The sequence below is a fragment of the Lithobates pipiens genome, unplaced genomic scaffold, assembly GCF_037356315.1.
Source record: "Lithobates pipiens isolate NorthernLeopardFrog02 unplaced genomic scaffold, aLitPip1_a1.2 Scaffold_8, whole genome shotgun sequence".
Taxonomy (NCBI): domain Eukaryota; kingdom Metazoa; phylum Chordata; class Amphibia; order Anura; family Ranidae; genus Lithobates; species Lithobates pipiens.
The window spans coordinates 155,892,790-155,913,949 of record NW_027507903.1 but is presented as its reverse complement, the minus strand read 5'-3'; the positions used below and the strand labels follow the sequence as shown (position 1 = coordinate 155,913,949).

Sequence of the window (21,160 nt, the reverse complement as noted above, 5' to 3'; positions counted from 1 at the left end):
TAACACCTATAAGTGTCGAATTATGAATTTGGAATAATATTCTAACAAGCAGCAAGTGTTTATAAAAGTGTCTAGTGCATATTCAAGATTAAACGGGGGGGGGCGTGAGACGTTCCTGGTCACAATTTATAGGTTGTAGAAGAGGTTTCAAAGAGGATTGGAGTTGAGGGCTCTCACAGCCTGGGAGAAAAAAACTGTTGAGCATTCTCACAGTCCTGGTTTTGATACTCCGGTATCTTCTACCTGATGGTAAGAGCTGAAATAGACTGTGAGAGGGATGGGTAGGATCCCTCACAATATGGATAGCTTTGCTGGAGCATCGTGTATGGAAAACGTCCAGGATGGAGGGGAGAGAGATACCAATAATCTTTTCTGCCGTCTTCACTAGCCGCTGCAGGGTTTTGCGGTCAGCAGAACTGCAGTTCCCATACCAGACAATGATGCAGCTGGTCAGCACGCTTTCAATGGTTCCCCTATAGAATGTAGTAAGAATGGGTGGAGGGAGACTGGCTTTTTTTAAGGCGGCGGAGAAAATATAGGCGCTGTTGTGCCTTCTTAGTTAGTGACGTGATGTTAGTTGTCCAGGTAAGATCCTCTGATATGTGCACTCCCAGGAATTTAATACTGCTTACGCTCTCCACAGTCAAGTTGTCAATGGCCAGTAATCAACAGAATTTCTCTTGAAATCAATCACAATCTCCTTTGTTTTGTTTACATTTAGGACAGGTTGTTTGTACTACACCATTTAACCAGTTCCACTTCCTCTCTGTAGAGCGTTTCATCATTGTTGCTGATGAGACCTACCACAGTTGTCATCCGGAAACTTGATGATATGGTTGGAGCTGAACTTGGCAGTACAGTCGTAGGTCAGCAGTGTGAAGAGCAGTGGACTGAGCACACATCCCTGTGGGACACCCGTGCCCAGTGTGGTAGTGCTCGACGTGCTGCAGCCAATGCGAACTGACTGATGTCTTCCGGTTAAAAAGTCCAGGATCCAATTACAGAGGGACAGGTTGAGGCCCAGCGAGTTCAATTTAGTGATACGTTTCTGAGGAATTATTGTATTAAATGCTGAGCTAAAGTCAATGAAAAAGGTGGAAATCTTATGTTGACTTCACACTCTTCCAGTCATATGAGGGGAAAAAGGGATCCTTTCCTCCTGTTACAATTTTAGCAAGACTAATACAGCAATACATTGACCATCTGCCCTTAAAAATCTGCCAATAGAGAAAAGTTCTTGTGCTTTTGTTCCTGTTGTCCTCCGTAAGATAATAGCGTGTTGGCATTCATTATAATGCTTTGCTTTACCCATTCAAGGAAAAACAGGCTCACTTTTATGCCAGTATTTCAGCTGCTTATGTTGAGCTCACCTTTCCTTTAGTGCCTTGCCGCTCTCTTCATCTGGAGATGAAAAGTCCCATACCTGATATTTTGGGGTATAGGCAGCTTGTGAGTCACCCTCCTTTTCCCACCTTTTTGCACTGGTGCTTGGTGATTTACTTGTTGGGCGCCCAGCACTATCACATTGAAGTCAGGATCCAGGAACTTGTTTAGGGCTTCTCCTCACTCCTGTAGGTGGATTGAACATCAAGGAAATGAACAGCAGCTAAGTATAAGCCTATGTAAAGGCCTACATTAAAATTAACCTGTTGCTTTGCCAGCTGCACTTCAAGCTTTACTATTTTGTAAATTATAGACTGTGAACTCATGTATTATGGTTTCTTGACTTGCATACTTAAAAGGATCACATGAAAACCTGACAACTATCTTAGGAAAGGTGTCTGGAGTGGCCACATGAACGTTTCTTGAATGGCTTGTTCTTCATTCTTTAGGAAGTGAGGCCCCTTGGGGGGCATACTCTGTCATAATCAGCAGGGGATCTGTCTGCTGATCAGAGCATATGGATGACTGTCTGCTCAGTTTATGCAGAGCGGACATGGCCCATGCCCACTCTGCTCTACAGATCCGATCTGCCTTGACAGTTTTCTCTGTTTCCAAGTGGACCAGATCAGACTTGAGGTAGGCGGGTGCAAACTGACATAGTTCCTCTTACACCTGCCGGTCCATAGGGGCGAATTGAGTGCGTGATCAGGTCCGCCTGAAAAACTGACATGCCGACCTGATTGGACCCTTCGTGTGAAAGGAGCTTAAGAGACAATTGGGTTATAGGTTTTGAGAAAAGCTGTAAAAAAATATATAAACCAGATGTTAGATTTCCGTTTAAACTGGACATTCATTTTGATGTACAGTGTATTTAAAATATAATTAATTTTACTATGAGGACTAAAGAAAGTCATTTGTATCTGTCTTCATATTTCAATAATGTTTGTCTCTCTTCCCTATACTTTCAAAGGAAAGATAATAGCTGGTGATAGAACCATATAAATGTGTTTCTGTATGATATTTGTCATATTCAAGTGCTTTTCAGCAGAAGTGTTGGCATTGAATGTCTTCTAGGCTAAGCACTATTGAACAGGACCCTCAGTACTTCTATTGATTTTACATGCTTTTTCTTCTTTCTGCCTCTTGTTAGCTTGTTGATTAGAGCTGTGAAAGTGGCTTTTCAAAAATAAACTGTGATTATGACAGATTTAGAAGGCATGTTTAAAGCAAATAGTCCAAAGTATTGCTTTGAAGAAACTAAAACTTCTTATATCTCTTTACAGACAGCAGGCTTTATTCCATGTGTTGGCTGCATATTCGTTATACAACACGGTAAGTAGTATTGCAGGTACTCAAGAAAAGATTAAGTATTTTCCTTTAGATCAGAGAAGTTGAGTTTTAAAGCGTAGTGTCTTGTTTGCCAGTATCAACTCACCTTTATTTCATTTTCTGACCTGAACTTGAAATCTATAAATTTTTACTGTATGACCTAAACCTACTGCTTTCTACTTTAATAGCTCAAATTTGCTTAAAAATGATGAAGTCTAATTGGCAGTCAGATTCAAGCTTGTTCCTTTTCCAAATAAATGGGTTGGCTCCTTAATGGAATATAGGTTGGACTTGCGGCTTTTTTTTTTTTTTTCAGCCTTATGTACTATGTAATGTTTTGCTTAAAAGGGAAGTATGGGGTTTGGGGTTTTTAAAGATTTATACTTACCAAGGTGGATGTAGCATCGGTCTGAAACTGCACCTGTCCCCCACCAGCTCTAACACTGAGAATCTAGCGATCTAACACCACAGATCGCTTGGTTATCACAGTTTCCTGAGCAAAGAGCTGTTAACTGTCTGTCACGGCTCTCTGCTCTGCCTCCTCCTTGCTCACTGGAGTGCTGGGCTGTGAAGGGGGTGGGAGCTCAGGCTCTCCGTGGCGCGCGGAGCCAGGTGCCGGTCCAGGCAGGTGGGCGGTGTCCAACCCTCATGTCGTGGTCTTACCCGTGTCTGCACTGGCTCTGTGACGTCAGCAGACTTTAGCTCGCTGTCTGCTGATAACGGGTCACAGAAGTGCAAAACGAACTGCACTCCTGTGATCCACAGGAGAAGTACAGCCGAACAAGTTTTGTGTGTACTTCTCATTTAGGCTAGGCTCACACATATGCAAATAGGATGCGTTTTGAACCGCATCCATTTTGCATGACGTGAAAAAAACATTGCTTTATATTGTGCCTGTTCACATATGTCAGGTGCAGCCAGAGTGCAGATTCAGTGCACTCAGTTTCTGAGCAGTGCGGTTCAGCTGAGGTGCGAATTTAGACCCATTGACTTCATGGAAATGCTTCTGAATTGAACATGTCTTTCAGTTGTGAACAGGATAAAATCCTGATCTGATACTGATGCAATCATGTTCAAAAACTATGAAAACTGAGTTTCAGTTCCCACTGCTTATGTAGGAACCCAGTCTTAAAGTCCTTTAAAAGTTCAGTCAAAGTTTTTCACGTCTTGCATTACACTGTATATTCATTTTATTTTATGGAAAATGCAAGAGAATAAGTAGAAGCACTCTTGTAGCATTAGGAACGTGAACACAAGGTAGGTGAGAACTATGGTGGGGATATGTTACTACTGGGGTCCCCAAGTCAAAAAGAAAACCATTGTGTCATTCCATTTGCCAGATTCCACCTACAACAGAATTATTACATTATGACATTTAAAAATAATGTATTGTTAAACATTTATCTTATATTAAGGAAGTATATAAAATGAAAGTGTTTTGTCAATATCGGACAATAAGCTTCCACCTGTCATATTTTTTTCTTTAAGATTTGATCCAAATGGTTTTTGTCAAGTTGTGAAAGTTGGCCCGCTTCCTGTGAATAATCAGATAACTTTGGATCTGTAAAGACTAAATATGCCTCTCATGCAAGTAGTGTATAACCAGCTTTAGTTGTCCTGTAATGAAGGGACCATAGACCTCCTCCTGAAATGAACCATGATTTATAATCCAGTTTGCTTTTTTCTTTTTTTTTTTCTTTTTTAAATTTGAATAATGTACAATTTCAGTAATACTAATTGTGCACAGTGATGGATAGCTCTGTTCACGTCCATTAAATTATAACGGAACCACTGAAGGTGCTTGCTAGAAAATCTGTTCGCATATTGAATAATGCGAACAGGTGGTTGGGGTGTAAGGTTCTGATAATTTTTCTAATCGCCCAACATGAAGCCACTATATATAGATTACTCTACCTGGCTTTCCAAGGCCTTGCAGGTCCCTTCTTCTGAGAGAGTATCAGTAGTCTTGCCATATCTTGTACAGGAACATCTGTGTGTAATTATCATGTTGGTCACAATGCACAGAGAATTCATGCTGCTCAGGGAACACTACACATGCTAGATCTCTGTGCAACCAGATGGTATTTAAGTGTATGCAAGAAATCTCTTGGCAAAATTTCTGCATAGTGTCAAAACCAGGCTTGTTAACTCTGTAATTTTGGCAGTGCGTGAAAGGCTGCATGTCTACAGTGTCTGTGTGAGTTCACAATGTCCCAAAATGTAGTGTGTAGTAATTTAGGGCTTGTGGAGCAGGTAAAAACTATTGTTTTAGGAGGGTAGTCTTGTTACAGGATTGTCACATTTGAATAAACACAAAATAATGTTTTTTTTTCTAAAACAGGAAATGTGATTTTAATCATTGCTATCTAATTATTAATTCATTTGACGAGCCAAAGACACATTTTTATTTTCCTTGCATGCTCCAATATTTTTAAATCTGAGTTGAGCAAAGCAAAAAAGAAACTTAACAAGAAACTTAACCCTGCCTAACTTCCCCAGGAAAAATCCCATACGTTTATTTGTACCTGTCTCACTCAACATAAAAAAAAAAAGGAAACTTACCAGACCATGGAGTCCAGCATTGTCCATCAGCTGTGCCATCTTTATTGGAGATCGTGCACATATCCAAACATGTCAGTTCTGTAGACTGTGAAGTGCGTGTGCGTGTGCAATATCTCTCAAACTGCTCTTGGAATTTCACACATCCCAAGAGGCATTTTGCAAGATCTCGCACAAGAGACCTGCGGCGTGCATGCACCTACACTGGCCCCTGCAAGGTGATCCTGGCCTAGCCCGGCATCTTATAAGCAAAATAAAATGTTAACGTTTTTTTGAGGCAAATATGTGAGGAGGAGGAGGCAGGAACGAGAGACTTCCTGAACCTATATCATAAGTAAGTAAGGCACCTCAAAACCGTGCTAATAAGGGCTTTCATTTAAAAGAAAAGCCAGTCAGTCTTTAAAGTACACATTTCAGAAACGATCACCAAAAGTTCTAAGGGCTAAAGACTAGTTCCTATGCACTTACTATGAAAAATTATATCTGATGCTACATCCACTTTAAATATCATTAAAATCCATTTTGCAGTTTGTTTGACATCATGTCTTGCTGTATACAGTTTTCTTAAGCAAACTGTTTTTGTGTATCTTTTGCAAAGTTTTCTTTCTTGGAGATCCTTCTATTAACAGCACTTTCTGTTCCTGGCTGGGAACACTAAGCTGCTGCCTTGCAATAAGCATTAATGTTCTCAGCCTGCTCTGTACAATCCTTGGCCATTGGTGCTGTCTTTCAGGTCTAGCTGATGGGAAGTCCAATAGACAACTGAAGGAGTTTGCACAGGTGGCTGACATTGTTACTAATAATTGTGAAGCAGTGGGCTAAGGTCCGGTTCACACTGAGGCAGCACGACTTACAGTGCGACTGCCTCAGGCGACCTGGACGCGACCACTGCGGCGACTTGCAAAACGACTTCTGTATAGAAGTCAATGCAAGTCACCTCAAGTCGCCCCAAAAGTCGTACAGGAACCTTTTTCTAAGTTGGAGCGACTTGAAAGTCGCTTGATGAGTTGCCCCTGTGTGAACCGCCTCTTAGCAATGTTATTGGCGGGTTAAAAAAAAAAATTGCAACAAATTCTAAGAAACAGTTTACTTTAATCTTGGTTCACCTATATGCGAATTGGATGCTGTTTGAACCGCATCCGATTTGTATGACGTGAACTAAATTGCCTTTCTATGGAGGCGGGTCACATAGGCCCGCTCTGGCTGCAGTCCATTTTTAAAACTGGTCCTGTAAGTTTTTCAGTCCTGATAAGGTGTGAATTCAAGTGTCATACACTGTAAAAACTTGCAACTGAATTGGTGAATGAAACTGCATCGGTAAAAAAGCACAAGAAAACCATTCCAGGACATATGTGAACTAAGCCTAAAGAATGTTTAAGGCTGCATTCATACCCGAGAATTTTTAGCTTGTAAAATGCCATAAAAACCACCCGGAAAACGTCCAACAAGCAAAATCCCATTCATTTCAATGACACCTGTTCAAATCTGAGCATTTTGTCACCTGAAGCAAAACCCCTGAAGCTCAAAAAAGTACACAAGCTTCTTTTTTAGGCAGATTACATGCGTTTTTCTACTTTTTACATTGGTAACCTTTTGACCTGTACAAAATTGTGGCAAAAACGTGTGACTTTCTGCCTGAAAAAATTACTTGGGTGTGAATGCAGCCTCAATGTTTTGGATAGAGTAGGAGAGGGTGAAAACTGCTGTCATGATTTTTTAATTTGGGAAATTTCCCTTCACTTCTGTCCTGTAGACTCAACATATTTATGCATGACGATGCTTGAACCTGGAGGCCATATATAATTTGGAGTTGTTATGAATGGCAAAGGCAATCTCTAACGAGCAGGGCCCTCTTAACCCTCCTGTATTGATTTGTATTGTAAGTGTACTGTCTGCCATCATATTGTAAAGCGCTGCGCAAACTGTTGGCGCTATATAAATCCTGAATAATAATAATCATGATATTAGCAGTTTCAATGGAAGGAAATTACTAGCTTTTCCTGTAAGGGCAATACATCTTGAATATAGACCTAGACAACATTGCTGAAATTGTATAGCAATCCAAAGCTTTGTTAGAAGCCCTTGGATGCATTGAAATGTATAGAATTAGGTGATATATATTCTATTGTAGATTGTAATTGTAGATGTGTAATTGTTTATTTAAAGCAAAGCCACTCTACATTATTGTCCCATTATATTGAAAGCTTTTTAATTGCTAGAAGGCTTTCACAGACCTGTTCTTGAAGCGCCATATAACAAATGCATGTATTATGACTGTACATATTTTAATTCTTAATCTTCTAACTCAATGCTGCCTTTTTGTTGCTTTTTATATGTTTTAAAGTCCCACAAAAGGAATGTAATAGTGTTTCTACAAAGTTAGCTTGTCTAAATCATGGTTCCAGAGATTTAGGCAGCTGAGGTTATATGTAGACCTTAATCTTTCTGTTAGTTGAGCCTGGCCCAGGTACTCTCCTTCCTCATTAGCTGAGACAGCAGCAGGAACCACTGGCTCCTGTTGCTGTCAATCACTGAGCCAATGAGGAGCGAGGGGGTGGGGAAGAGCAAACCGTTTTCTGTGGGGGCACTTTGCAGGAGGGAGGGCTAGGAGCACCAGCCCTAGCCACAAGAAGATGAGAATCTGGGCTGCTCTGTGCAAAATCATTGCACAGGGCAGGCAAGCATGACATGTTTGTTATTTTAAAGAAAAGAAAACAAAAAAAACTTTTTAACCTCTTCCCGCCCGCCCTATAGCCGAATGACGGCTATAGAGCAGGCGCTTTAGTCCGGGAGGCCGTCCCTGGATGTCCTGGTGTTTACTTCTGCAATGCGCGCCGCCGCGGGCGCGTATCTGGGAAGTTTTGTGTTTGCCGTGTCCCCCGGAGACGGGCAAACACAGATCGCTGTAAACAGGCAATCGCAGCGGCCGTTTACAGCGCGATTGTCGTGTCCAATGTGAGATGATCTCATATGTAAACATATGAGATCATCTCTCAGCGCCGCTCTCCCTCCTCACACAGACAGCGTGTGAGAGGGGAGAGATGAACGGCTGCAGCGGCCGTAAGTGTGAAAATAAAAAATAAATTAAAAAAAGTTCCATGCTCCCCCAGTGCCATCCACCCCAGTGCCACCTGTTGTCAGTGCCATTTGTCCCCAGTGCCACCTGTTAGTGCTATCTGTCCCCAGTGCCACGTATCAGTGCCATTTGTCATCAGTGCCACCTGTAAGTGTCACGTGCCATCTGTTGTCAGTGTCACGTGTCATCAATGCCACTTATCAGTGCCATCTGTCATCGGTGCCAGGTATTAGTGCCACGTATTAGTGCCACCTGTCAACAGTGCCACGTATAAGTGCCACCTGTCAACAGTGCCACGTATAAGTGCCACCATTGCCACGTATCAGGGTCATCAGTGTCACGTGTCATTTGTCCTGGTGCTCCAGGGCCTTCAAAAGTGTAATAGGTAGTCAACAAGTTAGATGTGTAATTTATGCTCCTAGAACATGTGACGGTGCTCCCTGCATGTTGGGCCTCTCTATGTAGCCAGGCTGTGAAAAAGTCCCATACATGTGGTATTGTAATACTCAGGAGGAGTAGCAGAATATTTTTGGGGGTGTCATTTGTGGTATACACATGCCACGTGAGAGAAATAACCTATTACAATGACAATTTTGTAGAAAAAAATAAAAAAAAATGAAAAATCTTAATTTTGCAAAGAATTGTGGGAAAAAAATGACAACATCAAAAAGCTCACCATGCCTCTTACTAAATACCTTGGAATGTCTGCTTTCCAAAAAGGGGTCATTTGGGGGGTATTTGTACTTTGCTGGCTTGTTCGGGTCACAAGAAGCGAGATAGGCCACCAGTACATCAGATGTGATCAATTTTGTGCGATTCGCACCACAGCTTGTAGACTCTCTAACTTTCACAAAGACCAAATAATATCCACTAATTTGGGTTATTTTTACCAAAGACATGTAGCGGTATAAATTGTGGCCAAAATTTATGAAGAAAAATTAATAATTTGCATACTTTTGTCACAGAAACAAAGAAATATGCGTTTTTTTTTCAAAATTTTCAGTCTTTTTTTGTGTATAGCGCAAAAAATAAAAACCCCAGAGGTGATCAAATACCACCAAAAGAAATCTCTATTTGTGGGAAAAAAAGGACAAAAAATTCATTTGGGTACAGTGTTGCATGACTGAGTAATTGTCATTCAAAGTGTGAGAGCACCGAAAGCTGAAAATTGGTCTGGGCAGGAAGGGTGTTTAAGTGCCCAGTAAGCAAGTGGTTAATGTCACTTTAAGCTGCCTTTGTTTGGAAACTGATGGTTTTGTTTTGACGTTTTCATGGTTAACTTTGTATATTGCTTTATCACATGTTCGGTTTGAATTGCCTTGTTATTGACCTACTAATCTAAAGGCTGAATTCATATTTGCACTCCTGCGTTTAGAAAACTAAACACAGGAGACATAATCTGGGAAGCATAAACAGCTCTTATGTATGCCATATTGCTTTTTCTTTATCGTGCATCATGGGACACAGAGCCTTAAATAATGGGTTATGGGCCACCTTCAGGTGTTGACAATGGTATACCCAATCAAGGAAATCACTCCCTATATAACCCCTCCTCCTCCCAGGAGCACATCAGTTTTTTTCACCAGTGTCTAAGGTGCTGGTCACAAGTGAAGATGTGCTCTGAGGAGCTCCAGGAGGGATCCATGCTGGATTTAAAAAACCTCCACAACCGGATCCATCCGCGCCACTGAGGCAACAGGGTGGTACCCGGGCCTCGCATAGAAGAACAAGGTTTTGCCTGTAACGCTTCTCTTGCGTCACATTACCTAAAGTTGCTCCGGAGAGGTACTATACAGGTTGAATGGAGTGGAACTCCTATTAAAAGGGACCCAGTCTTTAAGGGTTTTACTACGCTGCCCGTGAATTTTTTCAAAGATCGCTTGCTAAGCATTCTTTAGTCTGGGGTTTTTTATGCAAGGGGTGATTCGGATTAATCTGCCAGTTAAAGCACCTTTAAGCCCTCGAGACTTGAATTTTTGTTTTGTCAGTGTTGCAAAAACAGCCATTTGAATCGATACAGCATATTCCCTTATGCTGCGTACACAGGACCGGATTTTCGTCAGACTAGGTCCGACGGTCTTCCCGACGGACTATCGGCGGAGGTCCGATGGAATTTCAAAATGAACGGACTTGCCCGTCTGTTCATTTTGAACGAGACTCCAGGTACGATGGGACTAGAAAGGGAAGTCAATCTTGTAGCTTTCATTGGCCAGATTGACACCTTGCGAGCCCTGTCGCCTGGTATGGATTTTAAGGGGAACCCCCTACGCCGAAAAAAGGGCGTGGGGTCCCCCCAAATTCCATACCAGACCCTTATCCAAGCACGCCCCCCCACCCCAAAGCACCCATGTTGATGAGGACAAGGGCCTCTTCCTGACAACCCTGGCCATTGGTTGTCGGGGTCTGCAGGCGGGGGGCTTATCAGAATCCTGGAGCCCCCTTTTAATAAGGGGACCCCCAGATCCCAGCACACCACCCTATGTGAATAAGTATGGGGTACATCGTACAGCGCCCAGGCTTGTCGGGAAGAGGCCCTTGTCCTCATCAACATGGGGACAAGGTGCATTGGGATGGAGGGGACCGCAGGGTGCCCCCCTTCCCCAAAGCACCCACCCCCTCCCATGATGAGGGCATGCGGCCTGGTATGGTTCCGGAGGGGAAGGGCGCTCGCTCGTCGCCACCCCCTTTCCTGACCGGCCATGCTGCGTGCTCGGATAAGGGTCTGGTATGGATTTTGGGTGGACCCCACGCCGTTTTTTCGGCGTAATGGGTTCCCCTTAAAATCCATACCAGACCTAAGGGCCTGGTGTACAGTGTAGCTGAGAACCAGCGCGATACGATCGCACTGGAAACATTCTCACAGGCAGGTGCTGTAGCTGCCCGTGCGTCGTATTTGGTCCGTTGGACCAGTATACAGACTAACAGGCTTCCCGATAGGAACTTGGTCTGGCGGACCAAGATTTAAAAACACGTTCTATTTCTAGATCCGTCTGACTTTTGGGAAGAAAAAGTCAGACGGAGCCCACGCGATCGAATTGTCCGACAGATTCTGGCCCGCCAGATCAAGTCTGCTGGAAAGTCTGATCGTGTGTACACAGCATTAGTCCTTCTGACAAGGAAGCTGGTATTTTTTGGTTGCTATATCCTCAGCAAGGAGGGTTTCAGAATTGGCTGCTCTTTCTTGAAAAGAGCCATATTTGATTATTCATGAGGACAGAGTGGTGTTACGTCCTCGTCTATGCTTTTTTGCCAAAAGTATTTTCAGGTTTTCACCTGAACCAACATATTTTCCTGACATCGGTTTTTTCAAAAACCATGTTCCAGGCAAGGAAAATCATGACATTGTTTTGATGTGGTGAGAGCAGTGAAAATCTATTTAAAGGCAACTGCTCAGATTCGTAAGACTGATGTCTTATTTATTCTGCCAGAGGGTTCTAAGAAAGGACAGGCAGCTTCGAGATCCACTGTCGCTAAGTGGATTCGGCAAGTTTTATAATTCAAGCTTATAATTTAAGGGATAAGATTCCCCCTTTTTCAAGTTAAGGCACACTCTACCAGGGCGGTTAGTGCTTCTTGGGCAGTGCGTCATCAGGCCTCCATGGCTCAGATCTGTAAGGCCGCAACTTGGCCTTCAGTGCATACATTCACTAAATGTTTTTATCAGCTGGATGTAAGGGGGTATGAGGATATCTCCTTTGGGCGCAGTGCACTGCAGGCAGCAATATAAGTACTCAAGTCTGTGGGTACCCTGCGGGTTGTTTCTCCCTCCCCTCAAGTAGCATTGCTATGGGACGATGTACGATAAAGAAAATAGGATTTTTATTACATATTATCTGTAAAATCCTTTTCTTGGAGTACATCATGGGACACAGATGTGCCTCCCCTCTTTTGGGATTTAAGTATATTGCTTTGCTACACAAACTGATTTGCTCCTGGAAGGAGAAGGGGTTATATAGGGAGTGAACTTCCTTGATTGGTTATACCAGTTTCAACACCTGAAGGTGGCTCATAACCCGTTAAGTAATTAAGGCTCTGTGTCCCATAATGTACTGCAAGAAAAGGATTTTACAGGTAAGCTGTAATAAAAATCCTATTTTTCCTGTGTTTAGATGTTGTTAATTTACTGGGTTTAGCTCTCATTGCTTCAGCAGGACATATACTACAGTTGCGCAAGGATGACGTACAAATTCATGAATCTTTCCATATTTTTAATTTCTGTTCTCTATATACCTATTTGTGTGTGTGTATCTTTTCCTGAAAATTGACATTTGATAAACTGATGCCAATAATCATTCGACATAAAAAATTGCAAACGCCACCATTTTATTCTACAGGGACTCTGCTTTCAGAAAATATATCATGTTTGGGGTTCTGAGTAATTTTCTTGTAAAAAAAAAATGTAGATTTTAACATAGGCAAGTAGGCAAGCAGCTCTTTTGACCAAAATCAAGAAAATGATAAAGGATTATATACTGTACTTAGATATTCTGAATTCCATCTAGAGATATCAAGGTTTGGTGTTTTTGGTCCTTATGAGCAGTAGTTGGGCAACATGACATCCCATTCCTGTAAGGTGATATATGCTGTAAATTCTCTCATTCTTCATGTATCTGTTTTTATGATGATTGATGTCATTGTGCAGGAGGTTGGCTACTGTCAAGGGATGAGCCAGATAACTGCTCTGCTCCTTATGTATATGAATGAAGAAGATGCGTTTTGGGCTCTTGTGCGGCTTTTCTCGGACTCTAGACATGCCATGCACGGTAAATGGACTTTAATTCCTTGTTTGCGTTACACTGTTACAAATCTATTTTTAGGGTTACGAATTTATATTTTTAATGTGAAAGCTAGGGGTGTAATGGGCAGATTTTTTATGGTTTACAACAGGGGTGTCCAACCTGTGGTCCAAAACAGAGGATAAGTGAAAATGGCCCAACACAAAATCATAAACTTACTAGGTTTAAACTTGGCGAACATGTGGCCAAATTTTTTTTTTTACAGTGTCTTTGCTGCACTTTTACATGTTTTATATTCCCCAAAATAATTTCCCACTCTTCATAATCATGCCTTATTCAAGTCATCAGTTTTCGGCAAAACCTCTATTGGTGAGCAACCATTTTCAAGGATGAAGCGCTCAAAGGCCAAAATTAGAACCAAAATATCTGATGAGCACCCGGAGAGGAGAGTTCATTGAGAATTGCTACTACATTCATTGAACCAGATATTGATACATTTGTTTATCAAAAACAGTTTTAAATATCGCACTAGCTTTATGTTGGCCTCTTTTACTTTTATAATACAAATTACAAAAAAAATGAAGTGTTATTACTCAGATGTGTACATTATGTATATTAGTGATCATTAACGTGTGATCTGCCTGACTTTCTGCTCATCAGCTATCCTTATTTTTAGTGTGTATTTTATGTGTGGTCCAAGACAATTCCTTCCATCAATGTGGCCCAGGAAGGTTAAAAGGTTGGACACCCCTTGGTTTACAATGGTAGCTAAGAAAACTGTCAGTTTTCCCTATTTTTATTTCATTCCCATGGCAGCCAAGGATCCACTCTCATGTTTTTCTCCAAATGCTTTTTTCTTATTTTTTTTATTTTATTTACTGTCATAGGCATTTTCCAGCTGAAATGTTGGACTATTTCTATCACCAGTGGTGCATGAGAACTCATTCTCATCATGTCTTTGCTAGTGTAAATGTGGATCAGATAAAAGCTCTGTTTCCTGAATACAGTTCAGTTTTTCATTGCATTGGTGAATGTAACTCTTCTGTTGTGACGTTATCGAGGGAACCTGTGAGGATAATATAAGAGGACTGCCAACCCTGACTTTATTTTAAAGATGTGTTCTATCGTGATCCTGAGCCTGGCTTTACTTCCTAATGAGTCGCTGACCTTGAACAACAAGCATGCCACCAGAATCTTAAAGCACAACTTTACTCATAACTTGATACTAATTAATGTTGTCTAGCAATGAGCATACTGTACATTCTACAATAATAATTATTATGGCAGCAAAAGTAGGGGGTGTTGTAAATTGTCTCCAGCATTGCTTCTGTTTCTTTTTGCTGGAGCCCAGAGCAATCACTTTGTCATTGAAAATTCTTCCCTCTCTCATAAGGTTCAAAAACGGTCACTTTCTGCAATTCTGTGTGTAGCACCAGCCATGACTGCATGTCTTGGCTCAGCAAGAGGGGAAGGTGCAGGAGCTGTAGGATGCCAGGATTCACAGTGCTGCAAAGGGAGAACGAAATCAGGAAAATAAGCCACTCTTTGTAGGTTTAACTTTTTGCTTTTGTGCCTCCCCAGCAGCATAGTTTGTCCTGTCAGCTCATCTGCTTTCCTCATTCTCCTTCCTCAACACAGACTGTCTTATTCCTGTGGTTTCCTCCCTCCCCTCATTCTATCAGCAGACCGCCCTCTAGTGACTGCCTCATTGCTATGAAGTTTGGCGAAGTGCTGAGGCTGCGCAAAACAGAACGAGTGTGAACTACTGGATTTAAGACAGAATAGGTACTTATTTAAAAAGTTTTCTATAGCCATACATGCAAAAGGAGCAAGGAGGAAGCATTCGGTCAATGCTTCAATTTCTACTTGGAAATAAAGTTTTTTTTTTTGTTTGTTTTTTAAGACTGCAAAAAGCAATTGTAAGTAATTACAGGACAGAGCCACAGGCAGCATATAACACATGAATACATAAAAAATAAACACATAGCAATTCCCGGCATGTATGACAAAGCATATAGAACCAGTAAATCATACAATTAACCCGTATACAGGCCATTGTCCAGCAAAAGATTTTCTGTTTTTTTGATAGAGATGAATACCAAAAATAAAACGGCAAATAAAACTTGTCAAACTCTTAAACCACTGGAGTGCGGTAGAAGTCCTATGCACCATGTGTAGGGGATCCTCAAACCTCAGTACCCTCCCTACATTCCACCCCACCTTAAATCATTCAACCTCCTGGAGCCTCCTCTAGCTGGCGAGTCCTCCCAATGGAACCATATTTTAGTACATTTTTATGGGCCTTGCAGGGCCTCATATGTCATTTTAAAACGGGGAAGGTCTGCATTAACCAGTTGCTTCCACATAGGAAGTGTAAGCCCTTGTACACACGGTCGGAGATTCCGACAACCAAATTCGTTGGATTTTGTCTGAAACTGTTGTATACACACGGTTGGACAAAGTTGTCAGAAAATCCGACGTGATGGCGTTATTTCGTTACGACGGGACTAGTAGCCAATAGCTTTGGTGTAGGAAATTGATCTGAGCATGCGTGGCACTTTGTCCGATCGGAATTCTCTACACATGATCGGAGTATGTCCGATCGGAGCATTTTGTCGGAAAATATTTCCGGCAAGTTGGAAAAGTTGGTCCGCCGGATAGTCTGACGGAAACAGTCCGATGCAGACCACAGACAGTCGGAATATCCGACAAAACGCTCCGATCAGACACATTCCGACGGAATCTCCGACTGTGTGTACAAGGGCTATGAATGTCTGCATATATCCATCTCCTGACCATGAGCTTGTGCACACAAAAAAAAAAAATGTCTAATAAACAATTTTGTAGTGTTGCTCATTTGCTCATGATCAATGACACCTAGCAAACATAAGAGTTATATGTGTTTTGGAAGCCAATGCTGTTAGCTATAAGTTCAATCACCTGAGACCACAGAGGCCTAACCTTCGGGCATTCCTAAATCATCCAAAGAAAAGTGCCCTCAAAGTTTCACTTAATCTACCATCCTGCATACATCTGGGTTAGCGACCATTAGGTGGGTAAAACCAGGATTCTGATCATAGCCTCACAGTCGGAAACTTTAAGAATAAGTTAGCAATGTCCGTTCCCAAACATCTGTCCTTGAAGTTTCACTTTTACCAGTACAAGGTACTGCCCAGCATTTTTCTTAAATGTATAGTTCCATAGATCATCACCCTGTGCTGTTTCCTGTCTTGGCACCTTCCAAGGGTGTTCTTAAAATGACACACTGGCTTTTGGCCCATTATAGCCAGATTGGCTGACAATCATGTGTCTGTGTTTGGCCCCAGAGCCTTCTGATGAGCTGCTTTTGGTTGAAACTAACAATCAGGGTTTCTAGAAAGCCTGTCCCAGTTGTTGGTGGTCCTGCATGGATGTTCCGTGCTTCCTCTTAAGTCTCTCTCCCCCCCTCTATTAAACCTTCAGTTCAACGGGATGATGCAAATGTAAAGCACCTTGAATCACTGTTAACATAAGCCCTGAGGGACTTTGGTTCTTTATTATTGTGCCTTTGAAATATTTAATTTTTTTTGTTGTTGTTTTAGGGTTTTTCATCCCTGGCTTTCCAAAGCTTCTCAGATTCCAGGAACATCATGACAAAATTGTAAAAAAATATATGCCGAAACTTAAACAGCACTTTGTAAGTAGAAACTTTGCCTTCAAGTAGAATTACACTGTTGCAGACAGTTGGGTATAGCACCCACTTTATATTTGTTTCATGTTTTCACTCACATATTATAACATGCTGCTTACAATTTACTTGCTCTTGTCTGAAAACTGTAAAACTGAATTTTTTCTCTGCTATGAAGAGGGGGCTGGGAAGTTGAGGTTTACAGTGACAAATTCTGACAAAAAAGGATGTATCTCAGAAAAAGTACTTTCTATTGCTCCTTACGTCTGTCAAATCTCAAAATTATTTTAGCGGCTGTGATCAGACTACCTGTTAGGGTGGATGTGTTAATTCTCTGTTGTATGTAGGAATGTAGCCACCCTCTCTTGCCTGCTCCCGAGAAGTGCTAGGGACTATGCACTGTGGTACTGTAGTGAAGTGAGCCGTGCTCGTGATCACAGCTAATGTGCACTTGCCTGTTCCAAACAAATGGAAGTTTGATAGCTCACGGAAGACAAATACATGAAGGCAGAAAATACCAGAATCATCATGAAAAGTATATTACAGGGCCATTAGTTAATGCATGTGTACATAATGTTTTTTTGGAAAATAAGGATATTTAGTGTCACTGTAGGGTTTACCATAATTAACCTTGCTGTGCCCGCAGATCTTATCAGTTCTGAACCAAAATTGAACACTGTCTGTTCTAACAAAAGGATAAATGGTCATTAAACCCAAAAACCTCAGTGTCTTTTGCCTTTACAAGTATTATCTGTACCATATAGCAGAAGCTTTTCATCATTGGTCAGGTTAATACCTAGTTGATCCTGCTGCTGCCCTGGGCTTCCCTCTTGCCTGGGGCAACACAATCACATTCAATCCTCTGACTGCTGTGTTTCCACTCCCATTGCATATGCCCCTAGTACCCTGGGAGGAAGCCTTTCAACTTTTCCTTGTCTAGCTGGAAGCCACCCAACATGACTATTTTCATCAGATTGAGGGATGGCTTCAGCATGTGGGGTGAGGGCTCCTCCCCTGCTCTCTGCCTCACATGTTTGGGGTATCAGCTTTTGGGGAGGCTCCAGCAAGAGATGATTACATAGCTGTGCATCTGCACAAACTCTGTGTCCACCATATAATGATTATCATTAGTTATTGCATTAAAAAACATGCTTTAAAGGGAATACATTATCTTTATAAAGTTAAAGCTGACCTTCACCCAAAGGCTAACTGGTTTTGACAGGTACCCATTTATGTTTCCGGTCAGATCACCGCAGCTTCCCCCCCTCTTTCCCCCGCAGCCTTCTGGAAAATGTCACAGGTCCCAGAAAGCTGTGGTACTGTCCACAAAGCACAGTGCGGCTCACTCATGCACAATGAGAAGCCACCTGTAAAGCCACAAGTAGGCACAGCCAACTTCCCAAAGTAAACATGCAGGTACCTGGACCCACCAGCTCAGGTGAGGACAGCGCTGGATCACTGGACAGTAGGTGTCCTAATATTAGCATGCAAATGTGATACAGATGTGAATGTTATAATGGTTGTTGTGTCCATTGAAGTAGCTGTGTCAGCTTTTAACATATGGTATGGCTAAATATTTTTGCCTGATAGAGCAAGTAATAGTTTTAATTGCTCCTCCTTTTCAGTACAATTCAGTAGTCTAATAAGACTGTTTGAAAACCGACTGTTTATTTGGATTATTGAATTTTCCTGACATCAATAAAGCTACTAGAGGGAGAATTTGCAAATCTATGTATATGGTAAAAAAAAAATGCATGTGAAAACCTCTCAAAATTACAATTCTTTGCTGAATTTATACCACTCTTTCTGATAACCAGTTGGATAGTATTTGAAGCAATTGCCAAGTAATGGAACCTTAGTAATACTTTTTATATACGCATATATATATATATTATATAAAATTACATTTTGTAGTAATGAATGTAATGTTGTTTATACTTCAGGAAACTCAGGAACTGTACACCAGTCTGTATACTATGAAATGGTTTTTCCAGTGCTTCCTGGACCGGGTGAGAACATAAAAACAGTTAATAGCAGCTAAGTTGTGCTTATCTATATTCTAATGTATCTGTATGCAGTTTATTATGGTTCAGACCAGCTCAGTAGATTGCTTTAAGAAAGGCCTGGATTTTTTCCCATGCTGTACCAAATTGGATCCTGTTCTTCTGGGTTTTTTCGCCTTCCTCTGGATCAACTGTGGATATATGGGATTGTATTTATATTTATATATATATATATATATATATATATATATATATATATATATATATATATATATATATAATATATATATATATATTTTAATGGTTGAACTAGATGGACTTGGTCTTTTTTCAACCTGACTATGTAATTACAGCTTATTTTCTTTGAGAAAAGTGTTATCTCTGAACATGAGCAATATTCATTCTTTTAGTTTAGGCCACTCTAACACCCCTTTCACACCGTGAGCATTTTGCAGGCGCTATAGTGTTAGAAATAGCGCCTGCAATCCGCCCTCAAACTGCTGCACCATTGTCTCCAGTGTGAAAGCCAGAGGGCTTTCGTACTGGAGTGGTGCGCTGGCAGGACGACAGGAAAAGTCCTGCCAGCAGCTTGTTTGGAGCGGGGAAGGAGTGGTGTGTTTACCGCTCCTCCACTGCTGCTCCCCATTGAAATCAATGGGGCAGCGGTGCAATACCGCTGGCAAAACGCCGCTATCGCGGCGTGTTGCACTGCCACTTCCACAAATGTAGAAAGAATAAGAACATCTAGTGCACCTGTATGCTGGAAGTTCAGGAAATGGAAGTACATACATGATCATATAGTAGAACAAAAAATAGTAGTACAGACGTCTGCATCTCTTTATCAGATTCAGATTTCTGCTACAACTGGGAACTGATAAGCTAGGGTAGAATCCATTCAGGTCCATTTCATTTTGGACATTCCAACATTAAGCCCAGTACAGCAAGAACTTGACACATTTTTGTTACAGGTGTACTGCTGTCTGTTCAACAGAAGGCTTCTGTTGAATGGTCATGCTGGAAAAAATGGAATTTGATCAGGGCTTGCAGTCAATGGCTGCAAGAGCTGATCTATGTATTCTGATGAGGGGGAAGATCCCTGCAGCAAACATTGGAATGTTGATGCAGGGATCTGTCAATTTTTTTGTTTTTTTCCTTAAACCGCTGGTTGAACTAAAAAAACAACTCTACATGTGTACTCAGCTTTAAGCATTCTTCATAGAAGATGAAGGTCCCAGGCTAGCCAAATGTTGGTTGTGCTGCTTGGCACAAGTGATGGTTATTCAGGTTTACTCACACATGGCATTTGAACACTGGATAAATGCTGCTCTCTCATAGAAAACCTATTTTTTTTCTATGTGCTCCAAACGCAATGCAAATAAAGTTAAACAAAAGATAAACGTAAACAGGGTGATGCTCTGAAATATGCCTTGCACTGCCTCTTCACTGCACCTCATCAGAACTAAAATCTGACAGTTTCCCATATGCTAAAACTGAGCATTTATGTGCTGGACAAGCCTGGAAGTATCTATTTTCCCAATCCTCCTAAAGTAGATCTACCCACGTCCTTTACCATTCTTATTCTTTATAGAGTAGACCTATGGATATTACAATATTCACATACATCTGGTAAAATAAATATTAAACACGTCACCATTTTTCTAGGTAAATATATTTCTAAAGGTGCTATTGACCTGAAATTTGCATCACGTGTCAGTAACAACACATGCAATCCATACATACAAAGAAACCAAAACAAATAAGTTTAGAAATGAAGTAATGTGTAATAAAATGGAATAACGCAAGGAAAAAGTGTTAAACGCACTAATCCTTTGTTGGTAATGGCAGCTTTAAGACACCTCCTGCATGGAGAAACTATCCGCATGCATTGCTCAGGTGTAATTTTGGCCTATTCTTCCACACTTCAAATCTTGGGGTTGTAAAGGTTTGTTTTTTATTTTCTAAATAGATTCCTTTAAAGGGGATGTAAAGGAATTTTTTTTTTTTTTTTTTTTAAATAACAAACATGTTATACTTACCTTCACTGTGCAGCTCGTTTTGCACAGAGTGGCCCCGAACCTGGTCTTCTGGGGTCACTCAGCAGCTTTCTCGGCTCCCTCCTGCAAGGACTCCACAACTTCACGCAAGCTCCCTCGCATGATGTAGAGTGCTTACGGGCGCGCTCCCGTGATATAGCATGCGGCTATAGCCGATCGCTGTATCAATTGGCCCTGCCCCTGGCGCCGCGTCATTGGATGTGATTGACAGCAGCGCGAGCTAATGGCTGCGCTGCTTTCAATCCATCCACTGTAACCAATCAGCGGCCAGGCTGATCGGTGAAGAGGATGTCTGGGATGAGCGCAGGACTTTCGAGGGGTCAGGTAAGTATAACGGGGGGGCTGGGGGGGCC

At 41.6% G+C, this 21,160-nt stretch overlaps 1 protein-coding gene across 3 annotated transcripts in view; it reads left to right on the top strand.

Moving 5' to 3' along the window:
* USP6NL (USP6 N-terminal like) overlaps window positions 1-21,160 on the top strand; it is a 243,202-nt gene that overhangs the window by 166,896 nt on the left and 55,146 nt on the right. For all 3 annotated transcript variants that reach the window (XM_077471856.1, XM_077471857.1, XM_077471855.1), the window contains 4 exons: window positions 2,667-2,715; window positions 12,990-13,110; window positions 16,665-16,759; window positions 18,694-18,759. In XM_077471856.1, the coding sequence (XP_077327982.1) occupies window positions 2,667-2,715; window positions 12,990-13,110; window positions 16,665-16,759; window positions 18,694-18,759 (331 nt within the window). The remainder of the gene's footprint in view (window positions 1-2,666; window positions 2,716-12,989; window positions 13,111-16,664; window positions 16,760-18,693; window positions 18,760-21,160) is intronic.